General features: G+C 39.5%; 2 protein-coding genes across 2 annotated transcripts in view; both read right to left on the bottom strand.

Moving 5' to 3' along the window:
- Positions 1 to 6,520: 6,520 nt before the first annotated feature.
- LOC117180479 (cold shock domain-containing protein 3-like) lies at positions 6,521 to 6,784 on the bottom strand. The gene has a single exon (XM_033372977.1). It carries the CDS (start codon positions 6,782 to 6,784, stop codon positions 6,521 to 6,523), a length of 264 nt encoding a protein of 87 aa, XP_033228868.1.
- Positions 6,785 to 17,855: 11,071 nt separating this feature from the next.
- Positions 17,856 to 24,265, bottom strand: part of LOC117180406 — a 17,079-nt gene continuing 10,669 nt past the window's right edge. Inside the window, exons 7-8 of the mRNA XM_033372907.1 lie at positions 18,389 to 18,505; positions 17,856 to 18,238 (exon numbers count right to left, since the gene is read on the bottom strand). Of these exons, the coding sequence (XP_033228798.1) occupies positions 18,218 to 18,238; positions 18,389 to 18,505 (138 nt within the window). The 3' untranslated portion in view covers positions 17,856 to 18,217. The remainder of the gene's footprint in view (positions 18,239 to 18,388; positions 18,506 to 24,265) is intronic.

The following is a 24,265-nucleotide window of genomic DNA, read 5'->3' as shown; positions in this document are numbered from 1 at the left end:
AAACGAGTTGGATTTTTTTTATTGAAGCAAGCAATGAATTTCAAATACTTATAACATACGAGAAACAATATTTGTTTCAAATTGGAAGAGTATTTGTGAGCTTACGTCCTCTATAAAACGAGATATTTCGTCGCCAGAAGATTCTACACAGTAAAAATAAACACTTAAATAAGAAATCAGCATTTTTCTACTGGAATAAAGTAAAGTATCCTCCTAAATTTCAATATTCAGTTCTGAAAGTAAGTTGAGTTTTCGTTTCACGAATTTAAAAAAGTGCTGCAGAAAAATCAGTTCGAGTTGTCAGCCAATATTTGCATTATTAAGCCCATCAAAATAATTAAAGTATTACAAAACTTTTTACTTGGCACCATGAGCGCCCTTTCAATACATTACGGAACACAATTGTCTGAAAATTTTGGATCGCACCAGCCCCCAATATACCGTTTTTTCCATTTTTCCTACTTTTCCTGTATTTTCTTACAAGTTTGAACCCAACTTGTATATTTTCTAAAACGAATAACTATGATATAAAACAGCTGATGAGTGCCCGTGAGGTGTGAGAAATTCCTGGTTTTAATTAGAATATTACCCTTAATTTCAGTTATGATAGTGTATTAACTTAAGGTTACCCTAGCTTTCAGTATAAATATGTTCTTAATCGAAGAGCGAGCACACCTGAATTTCAGATCATGCCTCCCTGAATTTCAAATAGTCCCAAACTGAATTTCAGGAATCTAATTCCCTTAATTTAATGTTCAGATGTAATTCTTGATTTCAGATTGCCTATGCTTCTTTTTGTGACACCTTAAAATCAGCCGAATTTTCGAATTAAATTAAGTACTTTTTTTGCTGTGTATAACTTCAAATATCTGGCTGTCTGATTTGAATCTGGTCTTGTTTATATTTTATTTAAAAATGCATTAAACTGCAATTTTAGGTCATAAACTCATTATATTTTCATGGGGGTAATTATATAATCATGGGGGTTATTCAAATTATCCTTTAGTAATTATTGGTTTTAAACAAAATTTCAAAAATTACTGAAAATTACAAAAATACGCAAAAATATTGTTTTTTAAAATAAATTTTTGGGCATTATTTAGCACAGTACTGTCTAATGTTTAACTGCATAATTAATTATTTACAATAATAATATAGTAATATACACAGAGAAAGACGCATATGTGATTTGCATTTGTATTCTTAAATTGCTAATATTAACAATTAATTTGAGAAAACAATTTAAACAATTACTTTGGAAATAAATATTTGGAATAAATATAATTTCATTCTTTCAAACTTAAAAAATTCTCAATATTAAATTACTGGCATTTAATTCTGAACTTAATAGGGAAAGGAAATAACATGTTAGAAAAGAAGAGTCAGAAGACGCAGAAAAAAAAGATTTAGGGCTTCAGGTATCTGACGCCGGAGTTTGCAGCAGGATAAAAAACGCAGTAGAGATCCGGCCGAAGTTACTGCCTACTGCTTCCTCAGGCGGTTGGCGGGAGCAGTAGCCGAAGTTTAAAGGTGTTCGCACAAGAAAATACCTGTGCAGTATGCTGGAAATGGCTCACGCACGAGCTGTCCGTGCACACATACAGAGCGCCAACCAATCGCGTGAAATCTCTTGTGCTGCTGCGGTGCGAGCTGACTACATACCGCTCACCTATCGGACCGCCACTCGAGAAGCAACAGATCGCACGCGATTGGTTGTTGCTCTGTGTGCGTACACGAACGGCTCGTGCGTGAGCCGTTTCCAGCATACTGCACTCGTATTTTCTTATGCAAACACCTTTAAAATGGCCTCCGGCAAGCAGAAGGTCCTGTCTGCCGAAGAAAATGCAGTATTCGAAGTATCATGATATCATGGGAAGTACTGCTCGTCTTATCTCTAGTTTTCAGAACGTCCTACAAACGTCTTTAAATTTCGTGCCCGCTAAGTAGGAAGAGATACCTATCCAACCAGATCCGGGAAGAGAAGGTTCTCTTCAGGGTAGCGGATAACAAAGTCAAACGATTTCCCCGCGAAATCAAATATAATTCCTTCAGATCCTTCTGCAAATTTCTCGATCCTGTTGAAAGAATTGGTTCGCTCGGACATTTCCATCGGCCTCAGTTGAGCCGATCCTTAATCCAGACGAGAGCGAGTTCCTGTGTGCCCTCTCTTCCTGCGAAGCTATTAATTAGCACTGGGAATTGACAGTGTAACCTATGAAATCATTAACGGGTTTTCTGATTTCTCACAGCGATTTCTGCATGAACTAATTAATGTCATGTTTAGGAAGTCTTTTTTCCGTAGGCATGGCGGGATTCAGGGTCCATTTTATCCCTCAGGCTGATGGAAAAGGGGTTTGGCCTCTGTTATTAACATCGGCTCTTTGCAAGTTGTTTCAGAAACTGACGCAGATGCGTCTCAAACACCTGACTGAAAGTAGGGATTGGTTGCAGGACCTTCAATATGGCTTTAGGAGAGGAAAATCCTTTATGGACTGCGTGTCAGCGCTGGTGGCTAACATTATGACGGGCTTTGGCAGGGGGAGGTTAACATTAGCCTTGGCCGTGGACTTTAGAAGATCATTAAATGCAGTCCTTTCAAGGGAACTTATCGGAGAGCTGAAGGATCTTGCAGTCCCAGAAACAATTCTCAACTTTGTTACGTTCCATGTCTTAAAAAGGAACCAGATCTTTAGGACAGATGGCAGTGGTGCTAGAGTCTCCAGGTTGGGGTTAGGATATCAATATACGCCGATGATGTCCTCCTATACGTGACCTCCGATGAAGTTCAAGATGCCTTGGCTCCGATATTTCGCGCAGTTAAATTTGTTTTGCCATGGCTGAGGAGAATGAGCCTTTCAATGTCCATCCCAAAGGTCGAGCTGTGTGTTTCTCAAGGTGCAGGGATCGGTTCGAGGATATAGTTTTGAAATTTTAGGGGTGCGGAAATTACAATTCAGCTCTATCTTAAATACCTCGACAGAAGTATGCCAAAGACGCTTCACATAAAAAACATAGCAGTAAAGGGTTCAAGAGCTGTCAACATTCTGAGGGTCATTTACAGTGTCACGTGGGAAGCCTTGCCTACTCTTCCACTTACAGTCCATAAGGGTTTAATGAAGGCTTGTCTGAAGTGAGGTACTCCCCTCTTCCTTGCAGTTCAATTAACCTTGGCGCTTGTGATTTAATAAATGCCTTTAATATCATGTCCTCCTTTATTCGAGCCTTTAATAGCACCGTTAGATCTGCTTATTTCGATAAAGATTGGGTGGACTTGCTGATGGACTTGGATATCAACCTTGTGTCTTGCCTTGCCTTTAGGGAAACGACGTCTCCTATGAGCATTTCGAGGAATTTGAAGGTTCGATATACCCTGGGGCGACTGAAGTACTTATTGATGGCTCGGTGAAGCCGGTTCGGTTGCTGAGGGCTGTGGTTTTCCATTCCGACAAGGAACCGAAGATATGGGGGCGTTAAATTAAGGGACTACTCATCTTCTTTGACTGCTGAACTTCAGGATCTTTTCCATTCTCTCATCCAAGTGTTGGGGGAGGAGTGTAGGAACGTAGTGATATTTCAGCCTCCCAAGCCAATGACGGCTTTAGGAGAGTACTTCGTTAGAAATGTTCGCAAGATATGCCAGCGCGATTCCGCTTATTGGGCGTCAGTAAGCTGGTCCTATGAAAGGACTAATGGCTCACGAACTGAATACTTTAATCACATTTTGGCCAAGTCGCCAAGACGATGGTTTCAGGGCTACAGGCTCCCACTGTAGAAAAGGTGAATGGGTTGACTTGTTTTTTTGGAGTATTTTATATTAACGATCTTTGATTGGAACATGGCTATACATACTGTAGAAGAACGCTTCTTTACGTTTCTTATCAAGTGGTACCTGCATTTGCTCTCTATTTACTTCTAACAGATTTTCGACCAATTCTTTTGGTTATTCTGATGCTATCTCCCTATTTCAATCAATTATTTCCCTTATCAGAGGGTTATCTAATCGTCCGACTATTCTATGCGTAAAAACTATCTCACATGACGTTCTTTTCGTGATTCCGTGCTCGCTGTTATTTAACTCCCACTGCGCGTCGAGTAACTTCTCGTCCCAATCCCTAATCCTCTTCGTCTTCAATGATAGAAGCTGAAAACGTCGGGAAAACGCGGGTTTATCTCTCTACTTGCTCATTTCCGTGCAGAGTGCCAGTTGCGATTTTTACAAGTTGTATGTCGTTTTCGTTGCAAAATTCCTCAAAATACGCGGCAGTAAAAGCGGTTCCTGTATTACTGATAATTTGTTCGGTTCACGTCTTTCACGGCTTTTAACACGGTGTAATTACTGAAGCCACAAATTATCGCGCACACTTGTTTATGGAAATTTTTCGTTGTCACGGATGGCCCTACATGATCGATATTTACACTTTGAAACGGTGCATTTCCTTTTTTCAGTGGATGTCAAAATCCTGGTTTTTTACCACTCGGTTCTTTGTAATAGAGGCAGTTTATGCAACGTTTTATGTAAATTTCCACGAATTGTGCATTTTTAGAATAACATTAATCTCTTTTAATTTACCGTATGTTTTATCAATGCCAAGATGCGCGAAGCCGCAATGCGATTCCGTGACTAATTCATGTCTTGAATCTATCGGTACATAAAAACAAATTTCGATCTTTTGAAATCCGGTACACGCGGCGATCCAATCCATAGTGATTTTCACGTCAATAACCGGTAACCCTACGAGTTCCAGTTCTTGGCCTGGGTTCACGGGATTTCTCCCTAATCCGTCAGCTATCGCGTTATTGGCCCCTTTCAAATATTCAATCCAATATTGGTATTCCGAAAATTTCACAAACCAACCTCCTATTCGCGGATTTAGATCTCTTTTATTTTTAAGCATTTTTTATCTCTCACAGTCAGTTCTTATAACGAATATGATCCCCGGGACGTAAACGCGAAAACGCTCTACACTGCAAACTATAGCCAGAGCCTTCAACTCATACGAGCAGCAGCAAACGTTTTAACAATTCAAATGTTTGCTTCTGGATTGAGCTCCATTTAAATGTTACGCCTTTTGTTGTCAAAGCAGTTAACGGTTTCACAATAATCGCGTACCTCTTTTAAATCTACGACAAAAATTCTTTTTTATGAGAAACGATCGTATCTCGGTAGCACTTGACGGTTCTGGAAAATATCTGAGAGCACTCAAAGCCGACCTTCCGGTGCAATGCCCTTGTCAGATAACGTGAAACCAAGATAATTAACACTGTACTTAAAAAACTGACATTTTTTAAACCTCAAAGTTAAATTCGCGGCTCTCAGTGCATCAAAAACTTTCCGCAAACTTTCTAAACCTTCCTCGAAACTTCCCGATGGTACAAAAGTGTCGTCAATATATGTCATTGCATTATCAGTTGGTACACTTTTTAAAACGCGATACATTAATCTTTGAAATGCAGTGGGTGCATTAGAAAGTCCGAAAGGCATTCTTTTAAAATAATAGTGGCCATCAGGCGTTACACAAGCCGTTTTCGGCCGAGAGTCCTTCGCGACAGGTACCTGATAGAACCCGCTCGCTAAATCTAAAGTGGTAAAAAAACTTCTTAACCGCCATCCGTTCCAACAAATCATCGATTCGAGGGATCGGATAGTGATCCTTGATGGTCTGCTTGTTTAGCGCTCTGTAGTCGACACACATACGAACTTCTCCGCTCGGCTTTCTGACCAGCAACATCGGGCTAGTATACGGTGAACGAATATCCTTTAGGATGTTCCAATCCTTTAATTCCTGGATCATGTCCTTCGTTTGCCCCCTCTCGCTGTAAGACAATCGATACGGCCGATAGAAAACAGGCTTCTCGTTCTCTAATTCGATGTCCAGTTCTATGACATTTGTGCCTCCATCTGCCTCTTGTTTCGAGCAACTAGGTTCCTGTATTCGTTCTAGAACACGTTCCGTTTCTTCGCCTTCGAGATCCGTGTGCAGTTCACTCAGAGTCGCCGGAACGTTATTCACTGTTCGTGATTTTGGCGGCTTTTCTTCACATTTTTCTCCGCAAGCCACGGAACTTACCGGAGTCACTTTCATCTCTTTCCCCGATGCATTCAGTACCAGTATCAAAGCTTCACTCGCAGGAATGTTTTAGTTTTTTGACTCACTGCATCCGTAGGCACTGCAGCATCATTTGCGGTGATGAACAACATCCCCGCGCGACTCGTAATGACTATGTGTGGTTGCTTGGTAAATGGGTGGCCTACCAACAAGAGTACCTCTTGAACCTCATTTGGCAATATGTGTTCATTCAACGAAGTACACACTCCGTCGATAGATAGATAAGCACAAAACGTCCGGATAGGTTTCACAATTCCGTCTCCGACCGTAAACTCAATTCCAATACGGTTTGCGTCTCCCTCGTAGAGTGCCACGGTACCGCTTCCCAAATCTACGTAGCTAGACAACGAATGCCCGTCTAACACCGCAGTTTTTCAATATTTTTGGTGCGTGTTCCCCACTGTATTCACGGTCTATGTACCACCACTTGCACTCGAACTCGCGGTACTCGAGGAAACATGTTCGTTAAATTGATCGTGATTTTCTACGCAGTCTCGCGCAAAATGACCTACTTCACCGCACTTGAAACATTTTCCGGATTTCCACTTCAGACAATCGCGCTTCACGTGGCCAGACTCTTTGCAGCAAAAGCAATTAGGTGATTTATGCTTACCTTCCTTTTCAACCATTTTCCTGGAATCGGCGCTTCTTCCAGGTGGGACGCCTCGAATGTGCATGCCAGCCTCATTGCATCGAGCGAGCTTCTCGTAAAAGTATTTTGCGATACTTTGATCTAAATTCTTTCTGTAATTTTGAGCCTTAAGCCGAAGACTCAGAATATTTTTCTTGCACGTGAAGTTTTTCTCGAGCGAATCCTTCCATGCTTTCCAGTATCTCTCGTCATCCCTTGGACGAATGTCTCGCAATTAACGCGCCACACCGGTCAGCTTTGCGAGTCCAAAATTTCGAATCGCTATATCGTCCCATCCATATAGCTCTCCACATTCTCTAACTTTACTCATCCATTGAGCGATGTCCATATCTTCTTGGACCGGGTCAAAATACTGAAGCAACTGCGAGGTATCCCGGAACGACCATCTGATGCCACCTCTTTCGGCTTGCGTGCTATCTCCGTTTGAGAAAATTTTTGTTTCACTTGCTAGAAATTACCGTCGGCAATTAGTAAACTCCATTCACTAGTCCAACTAGCCACCAGTACCACAAACTGTATCACTGACACTTGCACAGCACACTACAACAGCACCGCACTGGGTCTTCCGTCTCGCGCTCCGATTTTGCCCGCGACCGCGTATCTCTAGAGGAAAACTCGCGTGCATTTTTAGCCTGAATTCCACTTCTGAATATTGCGGGCACTTCAATGTTAAAAGTCAATAATAACACACGACAGGAAATTAGGTATAAATAGAATAATCAATTTCTTCGAGAAACTAATCAAACTTTGGAAATACAGTTCGGGCTTGTAAACTCGTCTCCTGACCATAAACTTAATTCCCACACAAAACAAACCGGCACGTATACCCCATTTCGAATATATAATAATATTCATAGAAAATACTACTACAGAATTATAATGAATTCGTTGTTAATAATTAATTTCTAATATTCTTTATTAAGCCATTTTCCGCCATGAAACTGTTTATCTTGCTGAATTTTGATTTTGCACATATTAACAAATTGTGTTTGAAAATATTCATATCTTCATGATTTTAACATCTTCCGACAGGGAAACGTTTTCTAAACAGTTTTTTCAGTCCGAAACCTCTATTGAGGATAAATTATCTCTTATAAATGCAACACTATATTGAACTCTGTTAAAATTTGAGGCGAATTTTCTAACACATAAATTTCGTACTTTCGTGTTTAAGGAATTTGTGTGGAAGGTGTGAGTAGAGTGTGAGGGTGGAAGGCTAGAAGCTGAGTACGATTGTGAGGGGTACTTTGGGAAAATATAAATTAATTTACATTGTAGTTTGGGGGTGAGATCTGGCTAAATAGGAAAGTGAGGCTAGGTTTGAAAGGGAGCGGGGCAGTTTTGTGATCAGGAGTTTGGACCTTCATACCGAACAAGGGTGGTTCACGTAGTGCTGGGGGATGTTAGGGGTGAGAAAAGGGTGTCTACAGGGGAAGTGAGGGGTGAAATAGGGCAAAGAAACTGAAATTTTAGGGCGGTAAGCGACAACAGCCTTAAGAGTCATCTGTTGGCTGCAGTGCGTACTTGGGTGTATGGATAGCTTACTTTTACCGACGGAAGAGCGGGAGGTGGGCAACGAGACTACTGGCATTGCTGGTAGTGAATTAGACGGGCAGGAAATTTCCAGAAGGATACGACGTTCGATGAGGTTCGTTCGGCGACGTATTTTATTCTTCAAATTTTGTGGCGGTACTACTGACGCAGGGGATTGACATTTCTCAGAAGTAAAGTTTTTTTTATTTAAGCTTACAATTAATACTATTTTGCATAATTATATAAAACTAACATAATATTGTGCCACTTTTGATAATTGATTTTATTATTTAAATTGAATATAAATTTATTATTTTTCATTTTAATTTTAATTTTGATAACATTTAAATAATGAATAAGATACAATATTATAAATATTTAATAAAAAGTCGTAGCATCTTAGTTTGATATAATTATGCAAAATATTATTACAGTGAAACTCTTCTATAGCTTCAATTTCGGGGCTGTTTGTTCACGCCTGACTGCTCGCCTGAGTGACAGCCGCAGATACCGCGCACCCAGCTCAGCACCTGTTACGCCTGCATGCTGCGCAGCGTCAATTCTTGGAAGGACTATAGAAGGGAGGGCTATTAAAGATTTTCACTGTAATTAGAAGCTTAAATAAAAAAGAAATGATATTTTTTCGCTCTTACAGTATTATATAAAACTGTTGCATTAGTAGCAGGGGCCTGCAGAATTCTCATGGAAGGGATCCAAGACCATTTCTTCGATCTTATGGAGGGAAAATTCGGAAAATTCAATACTTTTTTTGCATGATCGTTTTTCACGTAACGTTTCATAGGCATTTATGGAGAAATACCAGCTGCTGTTGACAAAATCGATACGTCTTTTGAATCGTGCACAGTAATGAAGTTGAGGCCACTGTTTTTATCATGCTTAGCCGCATGGGTTCCTTTGGGTACATTTTTATCAACGAAGTTTTTTTCTCGTATTCGATCGGAACGGACAGCTGTAGACGCTGGCAACCCTACGTTTTTCAGACCTACATTAGATCGGGACAGCAAAATAAGTTGTCAAAATATAAATGATGAAAACGAAGTTTGCATGGAGACGTGTGTGTTAGAAGCTTGTTTAGCATCTGAATAACTCTCATTGCAATTTTGCCTAATTTCGATCCTTTATCCGAATTTTTGCCACAGTAGACGTCAAAATCATAAAGATATCCGTTTACGCTGCAACTTCCCCATATTTTGATACCAAACCTAATGGTTTTGGATTTTATGAATTGCTCGATTGATAGTCTCCCAGAAAACTTTAGCATCATCTCATCCACTGAAAGGGATTTAGAGAAAAAACCATATATATGTTAGAATGTTGCTACTAAAAATACCTAAAATTGGTCTTACCCACCCCACCTTTTCCTCAGCTTCGCTGTCTTCTCGTAAAGCATATTTCATTTTTCATTTGATGGCCATACATTTATTGCACTTATGTATGTTTTTAGTTTGAACGGCAGTATATACTTTCTTAATTCCGAAGAAAAAAATATTTCGAATAATTCGAGAATAAATTTTTGCATGATACCTAGATTTTCCTTTTCAGATAATAATATTTCATTAGATAAACTATATTCATATACTTTTTCACCCAGAAGCCAATCAAAGTTATGATCATTTTCCAATTTTTGTTTGGTTTTATTATAACTATTATATATTTTCGAATACGACTGTGTAGAAAAATTAGAATCTAAAAATCCTTCCAAATCTTCATTGATTTCTGAATTGTCATTAGAGTCGTCATTTTCTGAGTTCGAATGCAAAATACTACTATCAGAGTCATAATCTGTTTTGTCCCCATTATCAGAAATGTCAGGTTCTTCTTCTGATTCTTCATGATTTATGGTTGACTTTTTTCTCTTAGACATATCAGAGTTTATAAACGAAATTTTTTGATGTTTTATGTATTTGTCAGCAAAGTAAGGTGCAAATTGGGCCGATTAACCCAATATGAGGAAGGAAATAAAACCAGAAAGCTGATAAGCCATGTTACAAAATACATCCATCCTCGGCACATCGAGACATTAACACCATCAATAGGGGATGAGATTATGGACTCGCAATGGCAGATACTTGATGTTCTTACTGCCAGACTGCGTCGGTATAAGAAAAGTAGTGCACGAAGGCAACAAAATCGAAACTTTCAGACCGATGAAAGAAGGTTCTATCGTGAACTGAGTGTAAAGCAAAATAACCAGTAAGACACCGGAGTCCCTCAATTAGAAGATATGACCAACTACTGGTCAAGTGTTTAAGGAAAAATGAACTGATGCAATTTGGATACTGCGTGGTTCAAACTGTAGAAAGCGAGGGCACGCAATAGCCTTGAAATGCCACTGAGAAACATCACAGGTTTGGATGTTTCAGTAGTCTTTAAAAGGGCAAGTAACTGAAAATCTCTAGGTCCGGATATGATACACAACTTCTGATACAAGTACCTGTTGAGTGTGCATCTTGCGTTGGCAAGATGTTCTCAGAAGATTCTTATATACACCGTATATGTTACCTAAAAAACTAGACGCTCAAAATACATCTGAATCTCGAACAATAGCCCATCTTCCAACAATTTATAAATGTCTTGCAGCTATCATTTCAAATAAGGTATATTCTCATTGTGATCAGAATGACACCCTTACAGAAGAACAAAACGAATGTTGTAAAAACTTACGAGGCTGGAAAGATCTAGCCACTATAGACGCTGTTGCCATGAATCAAGCTCGTAAGCATCAAAAGAACTTACACATGGCATACATTGACTGCAAGTAAGCATTCCCTTCTGTGCCGCATGACTTGTTGCTTGAAGTCTTAAAACTTTTAAAAATCTGCCAACGCATTATTGACTTTCTAAGTCATGCGATGAGGCTCTGGGGTACAAGAATCAAGTAAGGTAATCATGGAAAACCAAGGATAACTAGATTAATATGCGTTACGAAGGGCATATTTCAAGGAGACTCCTCAGCGCACTATGGTTCTGTTTAGCACTGTATCCATCGAGCAAAACACTAAACAGCATGTCTCATGGATTCAGAATTCATGATAATTAGGATGGTCATCAAGTGACCCATCTTCTGTACATGGATGACCTAAAGCTGTGCGCTAGTTCAGCCCAAAAACTGCAGCAAGTGATCGATGTCACAAAGCAGTTTTTCAATGATATCCACATAGAGTTCGGACTAGCTAAATGCAGAACAGTGCATTTAATCAGAAGGGAATTAGGGACCGCAAAGTTAGAGGAGTTCGAAAATGACATCGAGGCAATAACTGCAGGCGAATCATATTAATATCTGGGTATTCTTGAATCGAAGGGTATTCAGCATACGATAGTTAAGACAAGCGAAACGACTGTCAACACATATGCCATCCCTGTCCTCACATACTCCTTCGGGCTCATCAAGTGGTCTAACACCAACCTTGAAAAGTTAAACAGAATTGTCCGCGTAGAAATGACGAAGCACCGGATGCACCACGAAAATTCAAGGGTTGAAAGGGTAGTTCTACCACGACATATAGGGGTAGGGACGTTGTAGATGTCAAAAAACTGTGTGAGTCACAATTTACACAGTTGAAGGGCTATTTTAACAGCAAACGAAATGTTGCGGTTTACAGCACCATCCGTAAAGCGAATCTTGACTACACGCCCTTGAATATCAGGGCGGCAGAAAGCTATCCACGGCGAGAATTCCAAACCGTTAGATCAACATCAAGTGGATAGTGAGGCATCCAATATTTGGCTAAGAAAGGGTGTCCTGTATCCAGAGACGGAAGGATTCGTCATTGCCATACAGGACAAGGTTGTCAGGACCAGGAATTATTGCAAACACGTGGTACATCAGGCCGTGGTTGACCGATGCAGATTATGTGTAGATACAAACGAATTCATCGAGCACATTATTGACGGCTGTCGCGTAATGGCTCAGAGAGAATATACGCACGGACGTAATGATGTAGCGGGCATTATACGTGAACAACTTGCCCTCAACCTAGGACTTTTAAAACAATGGATGCCTTTTTGTAGAAACATTCCAGTGCCCGTTTTAGAAAGCGAAGATTACATCTTATATTGGGATGTTACTATCCAAACGAATGTTTACATCTTAGCCAATCGACTTGACACTGTGATGCGCGGAAAAAAGGTGGAAGAGTCTACATCATCGACATTGCTTGTTTACTTAACCGAAATTTGCAGGCAACCTATACAACCAAGATCCACAAGTATAGCGAGTTAAGGCATGAAGTAAAGGCCATATGGAGAAATGAATATCATGCATCTATACATCCTATTGTGGTTTCGGCTACAGGCAATGTGCACGCAAGGTGCACTAAACATCTTAAACATTTAGGAGTCAGTAAGGTTTTGGTGGCAGCTCAGAAGGCGGTTATATTAAACACCTGTCGCATTGTAAGAAACTTTCTTGACCATCAGGAAGCAAGCGACTTAAAACCCATGGAGTGGCAGATGGTAGCTCTAAGAAAGCATCCAGAGGTGACTGTTGTCCGCTCTAACGCTCGCGGCCGCTCGTAATTGTATATCTACAACATGATCGCAGGAGGTTTCAAGCATCGTATTAAATTAAATTATAACATTATAATCTCATCAGTCACTTCACTGCTTAAAATTACGGATAGAACTCAGATAAGAACCGGATGGAAGTTGATTGTTATCTAGCGATATTGGAATTAGACCCGGATTTTGTCCCCGGTTTATACCCGGTCCTTGATCGGATTCTATCTGGATTGATATTTTTATCTCCGGCTTCTATGTGGCTCTCATCCGGGACCTTCAAGATCTGTATCCGGTTTGTGGTCGGGATTAGACCTGGTTTATACCCGGCACTTGACTCGGTTCTATCTGGGATCAGGTAACATCTACCGGATTTCTATATGGGTCTTCTACGGTTCCTTAAAACCCTGTAAGTTTCGCATTCCTAACGCTTCTCGGCTAACCTAACTTGAAGTATCAAAAACAAAATTTGAAATATAACCTATAGCTGTGCAAGGCGGTCTGCAAATTTTTGTAACACATTCTATAAAAAATATTGCTACGCTTATAATGATATATGTACTAAGATTTTAGATACTACAAATGTTAACAATTATTATGGTATATTTTATGTGCGTAAACAAGATTTAAATTAAATCTAAAAATATTTCAAGATAGTTTAAAAGATTTGAAAAAATTCAATATGTATTTTCAGAAATTTAATCAATTTCACTTCAACAAATTTCCAACGATTTCAAAAGATTTAACAGACTTTAAAGAATTCAAGAACATTAATATTTGAAAATTACTTTAAAAACTTAAAACTCATATAAATTCTACCCACATTAAAAATATCTTGAAATCTTTTAAATATTTCGAAATCTTTTGGAATTTGGAATTCAACAGGAGTCATTTTCCTGTTAAATCCCTTGAAATTCTTGAAAATCTCTTTAAATACATAAAAATATTGTTAAATTACATCAAAATCCTCAAACTCTTTTGAATTTTTAAAAAATAATTTTAAATAATTTGTAATATTTTTAATTCCTTTACCGACATTTCAAACAATATGAAATCCATTAAAATGATACAAAATCCCTTAAAATAAATAAAAATCTCTTTATCTCATAAAAAGTATTTGAAAGTCTTTAAAATCTCTCGAAAATTTTTGTACTTTTTCCAATTGTTCTAGAATTTTTTTAATTCTTTAAAATTACTTGAAATCTTTTTAAATTCATTTATAAACTTAAATCTTTTTTTAATTTAAATTAATTTTTAAATACCATTAAATGATTAGGAAATTCATTCAAATCCTTTTAAACACTTGAAAATATTTTGTACACCAAACTCTCGCTTTCAGTCAAGTTTCGCGAGTTGCCTTCAAATGGCCGTGGACTGATTTCGGGACGACAGAAACGTAAATAGTGAGGGCCGGTTGACTCGTTTCCAATTGTAATATATATCTATATGTATAAGGTTGCAACCGCTGTCGTTCTAATCTCCTAAAAAACTGCGTGAGCCACAAGTTCTAGGAAGGCTGAGAACGGGGTGACTGTAAACGAGAGTTTGGTGTAATCTGAAATCTTTAAAAAACTTGTAGAGCACAAAAGGTAAGCGAGGAATATGTCATAATATTTGTGAATATTTAGGGATATTTCGAAGTATTTTGGAATATCAAAAATATTTGAGATTATAAAGAATATCAAGAATACCAGGAATATCTAGGAATATTGAAAGAATACGTGTATGGGAATATTTAGTAAATGTATCAGGAAAATTAAAGTGATCGACGATTATATCAGGAACGCAAAAACATGTACTTCTTTGTTATCGGTTCCTATTGTGTGTGACCATCCAGATTGTTGGATTCAGAGATTCTAGTAAAGAGCTGAAAATTTTTAAAGTGGCCATGTGCCTTAAAGAGACCGGATAGGAACCGGGTAAAAAAATATATCTTTATTTTAATTTCTGGTTGCATTTGCCAGATAAGAACCGGGTAGAACCAGGTAGCTGGTACACTTTCACTTAATAATTTACAAGTGGCCATGTGCCTTAAAGAGACCGTATAGGAACCGGGTAAAAAATTATATCTTTATGTTAATTTCTGGTTTCATTTGCCAGATAAGAACCTCGTAGAACCAGGTAGCCGGTACAATTTCACTTAATAATTTACAACTGGCCATATCCCTTAAAGAGAGCGGATGGGAACCGGTGGAAAAGTATTTTATTTTAATTTCTGGCTCCATTTGACAGATAAGAACCAGATAGCCAATACACTTTCATTTAATAATTTATAAGTGGCCATGTGCCTTAAAGAGACCGGATAGGAACCGGGTAAAAAAGTATATCTTTATTTTAATTTCTGGTTCCATTTGCCAGATAGAAACCGGGTAGCACCAGGTAGCCGGTTCACAAGCGTCGATTGCCATATAGAGACCGGATAGGCTCCGGGTAGAATTCTAATTTTACATGATTATTATTTTCATTTTGTTTCCATTGACCAGATAAAACCCGGGTAGGCGTGGGTAGAATATTCAAACAACTTATTTTTTATTACTATTTCCCAGATATGGACCGAGTAGACACAGATAGATTTCACAAAATCAAATAAAAACCGTATAGAACCGGGTAAGGACCGAAAGGGTATGTAACCGGTTCCTTTCCGGTTTTAATTGGATTTCAACCTGCCATTTTAAGCAGGGTTGATTTAGTCCATGGCTATGAAGTATAACTGGGTTCACCCGAGTAAAAGTTTTATATAAAAGAAATAATAATCGGGACATCCTTACCTGTCGCCAAGGAAGCACCGGTATCGTTTTTACGCAAAATGAAGCTCTTTATCAGTGAGAAAAAAAGCAAAATCCTCCGGCGAACATACCACTTGTTCTAGTAAGATCACCTTTGCAGATAGCTGATAATTCCCATATGAGAACTAGGAGATCTAAAATCCACCAAAAAGTCCTTCTCAGGACAGACAAATTAGCTGAAGGTAATACTGCTCTATCCAATTTGCTCCCTAAAGATGTTGATCTCTGGAATCTGACCTATATAGTTTACGAGAAGCCGATCTCCCTGCTTAGCAAAAATAGAAGTAATGATACTTCAGTACGCTTGAGTATGACTCGCGAGCTTATTGCACAGCTCGAAACTTACGGAAAGCAAATCACACGCTGAACAAGTGTAAACTTTTGACAATCAAGCAGTACTGGACGCAAAGAACTAAGAGCTCTTTCAAAAGCCAGAGGGCCTTGAACGGCGATTTAAGTGGATTCAAGAAAACTCCACCTTTTCTGCTCATCCTTACCGAATGTTGAACAAAACGTCATGTGCCGTTGAAAATCCGCTTTGTCGAGAAGAGATTCAAGTCTTCTGGGAAGAAGTATATGGAGATTCTCATAAGCTAAATAAAAACGCTTTAGATATCTCCTATTACGTTACTTTTGTCAGAGGCAACTGTTGCAACGTGCAAGAGGAAGAGCGTGCACTAATTACTGCTGAAGAAGTGAAGAAAGTTATTGCTAGCACTAAGAACTTTTCAGCGCCAGAGCCAGATAAAATCAGAAACTTTTGGTGGAAGAAGTTGACTTCTACGCACCAACATCTAGCTCGTATATTTACTGCTGTTTTAAGCAGAGAACAACCCATTCCATAGTTGGTGGTGGAAGGACGCAACCGTACTGATCCCTGAAACCGAATATTTGTCAAGTCCAAAGAACTACCGACTCATAGCTTGTTTAAACACCAGCTACAAGCTATTCACTGGCACCCTTAAAGAGACGATATTAACATCTATCTAGCCGGTATGGAAGGCTGGTAAGAAGGCTGGCAGGTTGCATTGAGAACCTGTTAATAGACAGGTGTATTACACAGGTATTCAAATCCCATATTTTTTGGTCTATCATTTTGCATCCGACATTTTCAATTTTGAATTTTCATTGCGAAATTCGTAATCAGAAAACTCAAACCCCACTAATAACAAATTTGTACGCAATTCCCATTTTTTTAAGAAGTCCGCCGTTTTGAATTTTGCATTTCTATTACGAAATTCATATTCAGAGAACCCGAAAACCTACAAACTCGGCTTTAGATACTCATTTATATTTGTTTTCCGCTTTGGACCGCATGGTTGGGGGTTTGCCCGCTGTTAAAAGGCTACAATTTGAATTTCAGAAATGTTAAATTTTATTGGAATTTGAAATTATTAATTTTTATAGCTTGAAGTTTAAATTATTCACTGAGAATTTAGTATTTCTAATTTTTTACGTTAGCACTTTGGAAATTAAATTTAAACGCTCTAAGTTTAGTTTGTAATTCTTTAATTTGATATTTCTTCAGTTTTACACTTTATAAAGTTCATTTTCAAAATTTTTAATTTGCAATTGTTCACTTTCGAAATTTTCAAATATTGATGAATTTTGAAGGCTTGTATTTAATAATAGAAATTTATGTATGAATTTCAAGTTTGCATTTTAGAATTTTAAACTCTTTATGATATACATATCATAGGATCTTTAAAGATTTTCGGTTGATTTGCTTAATTTTCCCTTTTTAAAATATTGTCTTCAATTAATCATTGCTCTATTCTTTAAATTTTAAATTGCACAGTAGTGAACGTTTTGTTTTGAACTTTTTCAAAATTGATTGCATTGTTGATTTTACATTTTTAAGACTTCTAATATTATTTCAAAATAATTGAATAATCTTAGAAACAATGAAAACTTTTAAAAGTGTTTGTACTTTTGTAAAGATAAATTTCCCTAGAATGTTAATAGCATCGCGAACATTGCAGCAAATTTCTACTATAAAATAAGCCAAAGAATATTTACGGTTAACGTTTTTTTTTGGTTTTAAAAATTGCTAAACACAAATGTTTGATTTATAAATATTTTAATTAGCTTGAACTTTAATCTAGAAAATTTAAATACATGCTTAAAATAGTTGCTTAACAAAAATATAAGAAACGAGGAAGAGAAATTAAAGAATAGGAGATTAACACACAAAATTCAGGCCCCTTGTGAATCTTGAATTCCAATTTGAATTAATCAATTTGAATTAATCAATTTAAATTAATCAATATTAAATTACATCAATTAATATCTATATGTACAGAGCGACGTTTATAAACTATATGGCTACTGTTGACTTAAGTTTAGATCCGCAACAATGATCTGTGTCTTAAAAAATAACGAAATAACTGTTGCTATCTATATCACAAATGTCTAAAAAAATCGGTTGTACTTTAAACACACTGCATTGTACACAACCACCATTTAAAATAATAAAACATAAAGTAAAACAAAATTTAAACATAAAATTTTTTAAAATACAAACTTCTTTTTGCTTCAATTTTGAAGCATATTAGGTTTATATGTTCTGTACTGTTTCTCACACATTTTTTTAACGTCAGATCCTTCAAATCACACCTTCATCACGTCCCCGGCGGAAAAATCTATAAAAACAAAGAGAATGCCGGTAAAATTATTGACATTTTTTTCATAACCCAGAATTTTTTTCTCCATGTAAACAAATAGTAAAATTAGCTTCTAATTTTTTTAAGAGCACAACTTTAAAAAAACAATTCAACAAAGTAGGTTCTCACCTGTGGTCTCGTTGCAGAATACATAAATCTCGCTGGAAAGGGCAATCTTGGCCCACCAGGAAAGACACCTGTTCTAACTGGAGAAGGACGCATTGGCATCATCCTTAAAGGCATAGTCTATTGGAAAAAAAGGCTTTCAATTGATGAAAATAAAATTTTTCAACGAAATAAATCATAAAATCGCTTGGAAACTCGTTTTTATAAAAAGGATTTAAACGAATTTCGAAATATAAATGGAAGGTCATGCACGAATTAATTATTTAGCTTGGGACAGATCATAGAAAAAAGTTTGAGGGTATGAAAAAAAGTTTTCTGTGCATTTATTGACCTAGAAAAAGAGTTTGATAAGGCGAATCAAAATAAAGCTTCGGAAGTCCTGAAAGAATACGGAGTCAATGAATGGCTCCTACAGGCAACAAAATAGGTTACAGTTACCGACGGACGAGCGGGAGGCGGGCAGCGAGAATACTGGAAGTAATCGTAGACTGGGAGAAAATATCAAGAAGGACACGACGGCCAGTTGTGCGCGGCCCGGTGTCAAGTGGCGCGTCAGGGAGGGGGAAGAATCGGAGCGAAAGAAGAGATCAGGCAAGGGAGAGAGCGTCCAGTGCAAGTGAGGGGGAGGATCTCTTGAAGAGGAAAAGGGAAATCAAAGAGAGTCCGGAGAAAAGCGCGCTAGAGAGTCCCTTTAAAAAAAGCGTACGAACACGTAGGTCACTACGGAGCAGATGGAAAGTATGAGGGAGGACCTGAGGGAAAGAGATGAGAGATGGGAAAAGGAAGTAAAAGAGCTGAGGGGGAAAGTAGAAGGATTGCAGAGGGAGTTGGTGTCGGTAAGGGAGGAAAAAGAGGATAAAATAAAGGAGATCGAAGAAGATATTAGGGTGTGGAAGAAAAAGCGGAAAAAGGCTGGAGAAGGTGGAGGACAGGTCGGGAATGGAAGCAGTTGACATAGGGGAGGGCGAGAAGCAAGGTATTTGGGAGAAAGTGGAGATCACGATAGAAGAGAAAGTGGGAGAGCGTAGGAATGAAAAGGAGGAGAGAGCGGAATGGAAAAGGATAAGGGCAATGGAGTTGAGGATGGGGAGAAGAGAGAAGGCAGATAGGAGAAATAATATAGTGATAAGAGGATTGAAGCTAAAGAGTGGGGAAGGAAGGGAGGGGTGGAAGCGCTGCTACAGAGCATAGGGTAGGTTAAAGGCAAGGTAGGGAAAGTTAGGATGGAGGGGAGAAAGGAGAATGAAGTGGCGGTGGTGGAATTAGAGAGTTGGGAAGAAAAATTGGGGGTAATGCGTAACAAAAGTAGGATAAAGGATAGAAAGGTTTTTATTGATCAAGATTTGACGAGTAAGGAAAGGGATGTTCAGAGAATGCTAAATGACAGGGCTAGGAAGGAGAGAAGCGAAGGGAGAGCGGCGAAGGTAGGGTATCGGAAAATAAACATATACGAGAAAATGTGGGTATCAGACGAGCAGAAGGACATATTAAAGGAAGTGTAGGGAAATTTATTTCGGGGGGAGTAGGGGGGTGGGAGTAAAGCAGGGTGGAGGAGTGTTAAAGGTGTTGTACTGGAACGTAGCAGGGGTAAAGAAGAAAGATTAGGATTTCTGGAGGTATATTCAGGAATTTGATGTGATTGGATTGGTAGAGACGTGGGTAGAGAGAAAGGAATGGGATAGAGTAGAGCGAAAGTTGCCAAGAGGGTATCGGTGGAGGCTACATGAGGCGGTCAAAGTAAAAAGGAAAGGAAGGGCTAGTGGGAGAATTATAACAGGGGTTAGGGATGAATTCATGGAAGAAGTTCATGGAAAGGGAAAGGGAGAGGGCGTGCAAATAAGGGCTGTAAAGATAGGAGGGGTGATGTATAAGTTTGTGACTGTGTACAATAAGGATGGAATGGAACGGGTTAAAGAAAGGGTAGAAAACTTTCTAGGAGAGAGAGATGAGGGTTTGGTGGTAATAGGGGGGGACTTTAATGCGAGAATTTGGCAGGAACGGGCCTGTACCGGGAAGGGGAGACCATTGAAAGAAAATCGAAGGATAAGATAATAAATAAAGAGGTAAAAGGGGACGAAGTGGTTGAATACACGTATGAGAGTAAGAGGGGTGTGTCGTTGATAGACTATGTGATTATGAATATGCAAGGGTGCAGGAGATAGAGAAATTCGCAGTGGAAGGGAGGTTGGAATTAGACCATAAGCCATTAAGTTTGTGGAAACAGGGGGAGGCTGGCAAAAGGCAGGGTGGGGAAGAAGGGTCGTTAGGGGAGAGGGTATAATGGACGAGAGAGGCGATAAAGAAGTATCAGGAGCAGTTGGGCAACGTAAGCTTTGAGGGGGAGTCGGTGGACGAGATATGGGAAGATCTGCAAGAGAAAGTGAAAGGTTGTGTGCAAAAGAAGGTATTTAGAAAGAAGAAAGGAATGGTGAAGCCGTGGTGTGATAGGGAATGTAAAATGATGAAGAGAAAGCTGAAAAAGAAGTACAGGATGTGGAAGGAAGGAACCGCGAAAAGGGAGGTGTACGTAGAAATGTTGAAGAAGTTTAGGGCGATGTGTAAGAAGAAAGAGAAGCAAAAAGAGCTGGTAGAGGAGTTGAGAAGTGTTAAGACAGAAGGGGACGTGTGGAAGATAATTAATAGGTTTAGGAAACGCAAGGTGGGGATAAGTGAGAAGATAGGGAGCGACGAATGGAGGAAATTTTTTAAGGATTCATTTCAAGGGTCAGATACACGAAAGAGAGATGAGGGGATTAGAAGAACGTGGGAGGTAGATGGAGAGGAGCTGAACGATGAGGAGATAGAGAAGCAGATAGGGAAATTGGACAAATCTAAGGCAGCAGGGATGGACGGGGTAGAGAACGAATCGTGGCTGTATAGCACACAAGAGTTAAGGCAGAGGCTGAAGGGGGTAGTGAACCAAGTATGGAGGGGGAGGGTTCCCAAGCAGGTAGAGGGAGGGGTTGATCGTAACACTGTATAAGAAAGGGGATAGGGAGAGGCAGGAAAATTATGGAGGAATTACGCTCATGAATACTGCGTACAAAATATACGCGATGGTGTTAGCAGATAGGTTACGCAAGGATGTTGAGGGGAAAGGAATATTGCTGGAGACGCAGGCGGGCTTTAGAGAGAGGAGTACTATTGACAATATTAACGTTTTGCAACACGTGGTGGATAGAGAATTAACCAAAAAGGGTGCCAAAGTGTACGCGTTTTTTGTAGATCTAAAAAGCGCGTTCCCTTCGGTAGATAGAGGGAGGTTGTGGGAGGCAATGGAAGAGAGGGGCCTGATCGAGAGGATAAGGGAGGTATATGAGGAGATGAAAGATAGAGTGTGAGGAGGGGAGGGAATCTCTGAGGGATTCTGGATGGATAGGGGGTTGAGGCAAGGATGCCCACTTAGCCCAACGCTTTTTGCAATTTTGATCGCGGATATGGAAAGTACCCTAGCGGCCGGCGTGGTAGGAGGATTTAGGGTAGGAGGAGTCAGGATATGATCACTAGCATATGCAGATGACATAGTGCTGCTGATGAAGAGCGAAAAGGCGTTAAAGGAGAGGATGAAGAGGTTGAGAAGATACTTGGACAAAAATATGTTAGAGTTAAATGCGGAAAAGTCGAAGGTTATGGTTTTCAGGAAGGGAGGTGGGAGAGATAGAGGAGAGCAGTGGAAGTGGAAGGGAAAATCGGTACAGGAGGTGAAAGAGTTTGTGTACTTGGGCTTCCTGTTCCGAAGGAATGGGGGAGTGGATGGTCATATAAAAGAGAGGGTGAAAAGGGCAAATGTAATGATGAGGCAGGTGTGGGGGCTGGGGGAGAGGTTGTTCGCAGATGATTTTGTAAGGAGAATGAAATTCTTTGATTCGCTAGTGATGAGTGTCTTATTTTACGGAGTGGAGGTGTGGGATTGGAAGGTAAGTGAGGAGGTAAATACGATACAGGAGAGGTATGTAAAGTGGACACTGGGGTTGGCAAGGAATACACCGAACTATATTGTCAGGAGGGAGACGGGAAGAACGAGTTTAGGAATTATAAAAGGGAGTCGAGCGTGTAAATATGAGGAGAAATTTTTTGGAAGAAGGGGAAAGTAAATTGCTAATAAGAAATTTTTTTAAATTTATAATCATAAGCTGTTTTGACAATGTGGAAAATAGTTTTAAAATGAGCCTAGAAATTAAAAAATATTAATTATTACGGAAGTTATTACAAATTTAATAAAACATTGAAATTTACACCATTTTTGCAATAACTACTCGAAAAATAGTCAAATAGGCTTCATCTTGGGTTCATTTTAAACAGAATTTTGAGAGAATTTAAACCTGTAAGGAGTCAAAATTTTAGCTTTGACATAATTAACATTAAGAGAACTTAATCAATTGTCAATAAAAAGGTGAACCCAAACTTTTGTCCGATAGTGTATATATATATATATTCGGTTGGGTTTTGATTCCTCTAGAATCAAACCGAAGGGCCTATGACAAAGCCACCGAACGCGTCCTCGGGTTGCGGATAGAGGGTCCCTGTACCAAGGGTTTCTGCTGAATATGGTTACAAAAATAAATAGGCAGTCGCGGACAATTGTCTAGGTGTGATCCCGAAGGAATTAACCCCCAAGCGGAGGTGTGAAAACCGTGCCGAAAGCTGAATGACACCTGGGTGATGTATCTAGAACGGTGACTCTGGGACACCGGGCAACCTCTCAGAGTACAACAGAACGCGAAGGGCTCCCGACAATGGGTCGGCCAACAATGCCGACCAATCGAGAGCTGGGGGAGCCAATGAAAATGGATTCAATGCGATGGATCGGCGGGATCTCGCGACCTTTGGGTGACCGGAGCGATTGAATAACGACTTGTTAGAGTGCTACGATGCGAGTGTGGCCCCTGAATGGGGTTACATGGCACGGCTGCATGCTCTGTGGTGCGAGAAATACCCGGAGCTATCGCACTTTTCGCAGCAACGTCTACGAAACCATGCTGAACTACTCCGAAAAAGGGGCTATGTAAGCGGAACGCCTACTCTACCACAGCTAGAACAAGCCGGCAACAGAGAAAGAAAGGCGACACTAAGACCAACCGCGGGCAGGCATCCAATAGACGAAGAGCGATGCTTTATGAACCGGAGAAACATCAACACCAAGGTTTCTCTCAAACCTAAATATCTGGCTGAAATGGATGACGAGCTTCGTGGACATTTTTCCGGAGAATGCGACCTCTGGGCTATCAATTATTGTGTGTATAATGCAGCGAGAGCTTTGGCCGATGCGAACCGTAAAACAAAACCAACGGTTGATCATAAGACCAAAAGACGAATGCATTAACTTGCGCGAACTCCGGACCCGTTATCACACACTTAACAAGTCAAAGCTGCTGACCATCAGGCAGCATATTGTTGGGAGAATACGGATACTATCTGATGCTAAGAGAAGTCTAGAGTGGAGGGAGAGGTGGGTCAGAGAAAATCAACAGTTTCTCTCTAACCTATCTCGACTCTTCCAAGACCCTCCAGTTACTGTCGAACACCCACCCAAACCAGAGGAGGTGGAAGTATTTTGGAGAGAAGTCTACGAAGTGCAGCATACACTGGACGAAGACTCAGAAAATATAAATAGCTTCAAGGAGCTATGTGATGCCCTGATAACACCTGAAAAAGAATGCCCACCCATCACTATCGAGGAGATGAAAAAAGTATTAAGAGGGATGAAGAATTATTCCGCACCGGGGCCACAATACTCCTGCCGAAAATAGGCTCAAAGAAAGGCGTAGCGGGGTGTCAGAGAACCTGCTCATCGATAGATGTGTCTGCAAAGATGCAGCATTCTACCAGCGTGACCTATCGATGGCCTGGATTGATTATCAGAAAGCTTTCGATTCTACA

Source organism: Belonocnema kinseyi, chromosome 9, assembly GCF_010883055.1.
Source record: "Belonocnema kinseyi isolate 2016_QV_RU_SX_M_011 chromosome 9, B_treatae_v1, whole genome shotgun sequence".
NCBI classification, from domain to species: Eukaryota; Metazoa; Arthropoda; class Insecta; order Hymenoptera; family Cynipidae; genus Belonocnema; species Belonocnema kinseyi.
This window is presented reverse-complemented; position numbering and strand designations above follow the sequence as displayed.

Excerpts from the sequence above, each read along its gene's own strand:
- LOC117180479 (XM_033372977.1), bottom strand. The coding sequence starts at position 6,784 with ATGCACATTCGAGGCGTCCCACCTGGAAGAAGCGCCGATTCCAGGAAA.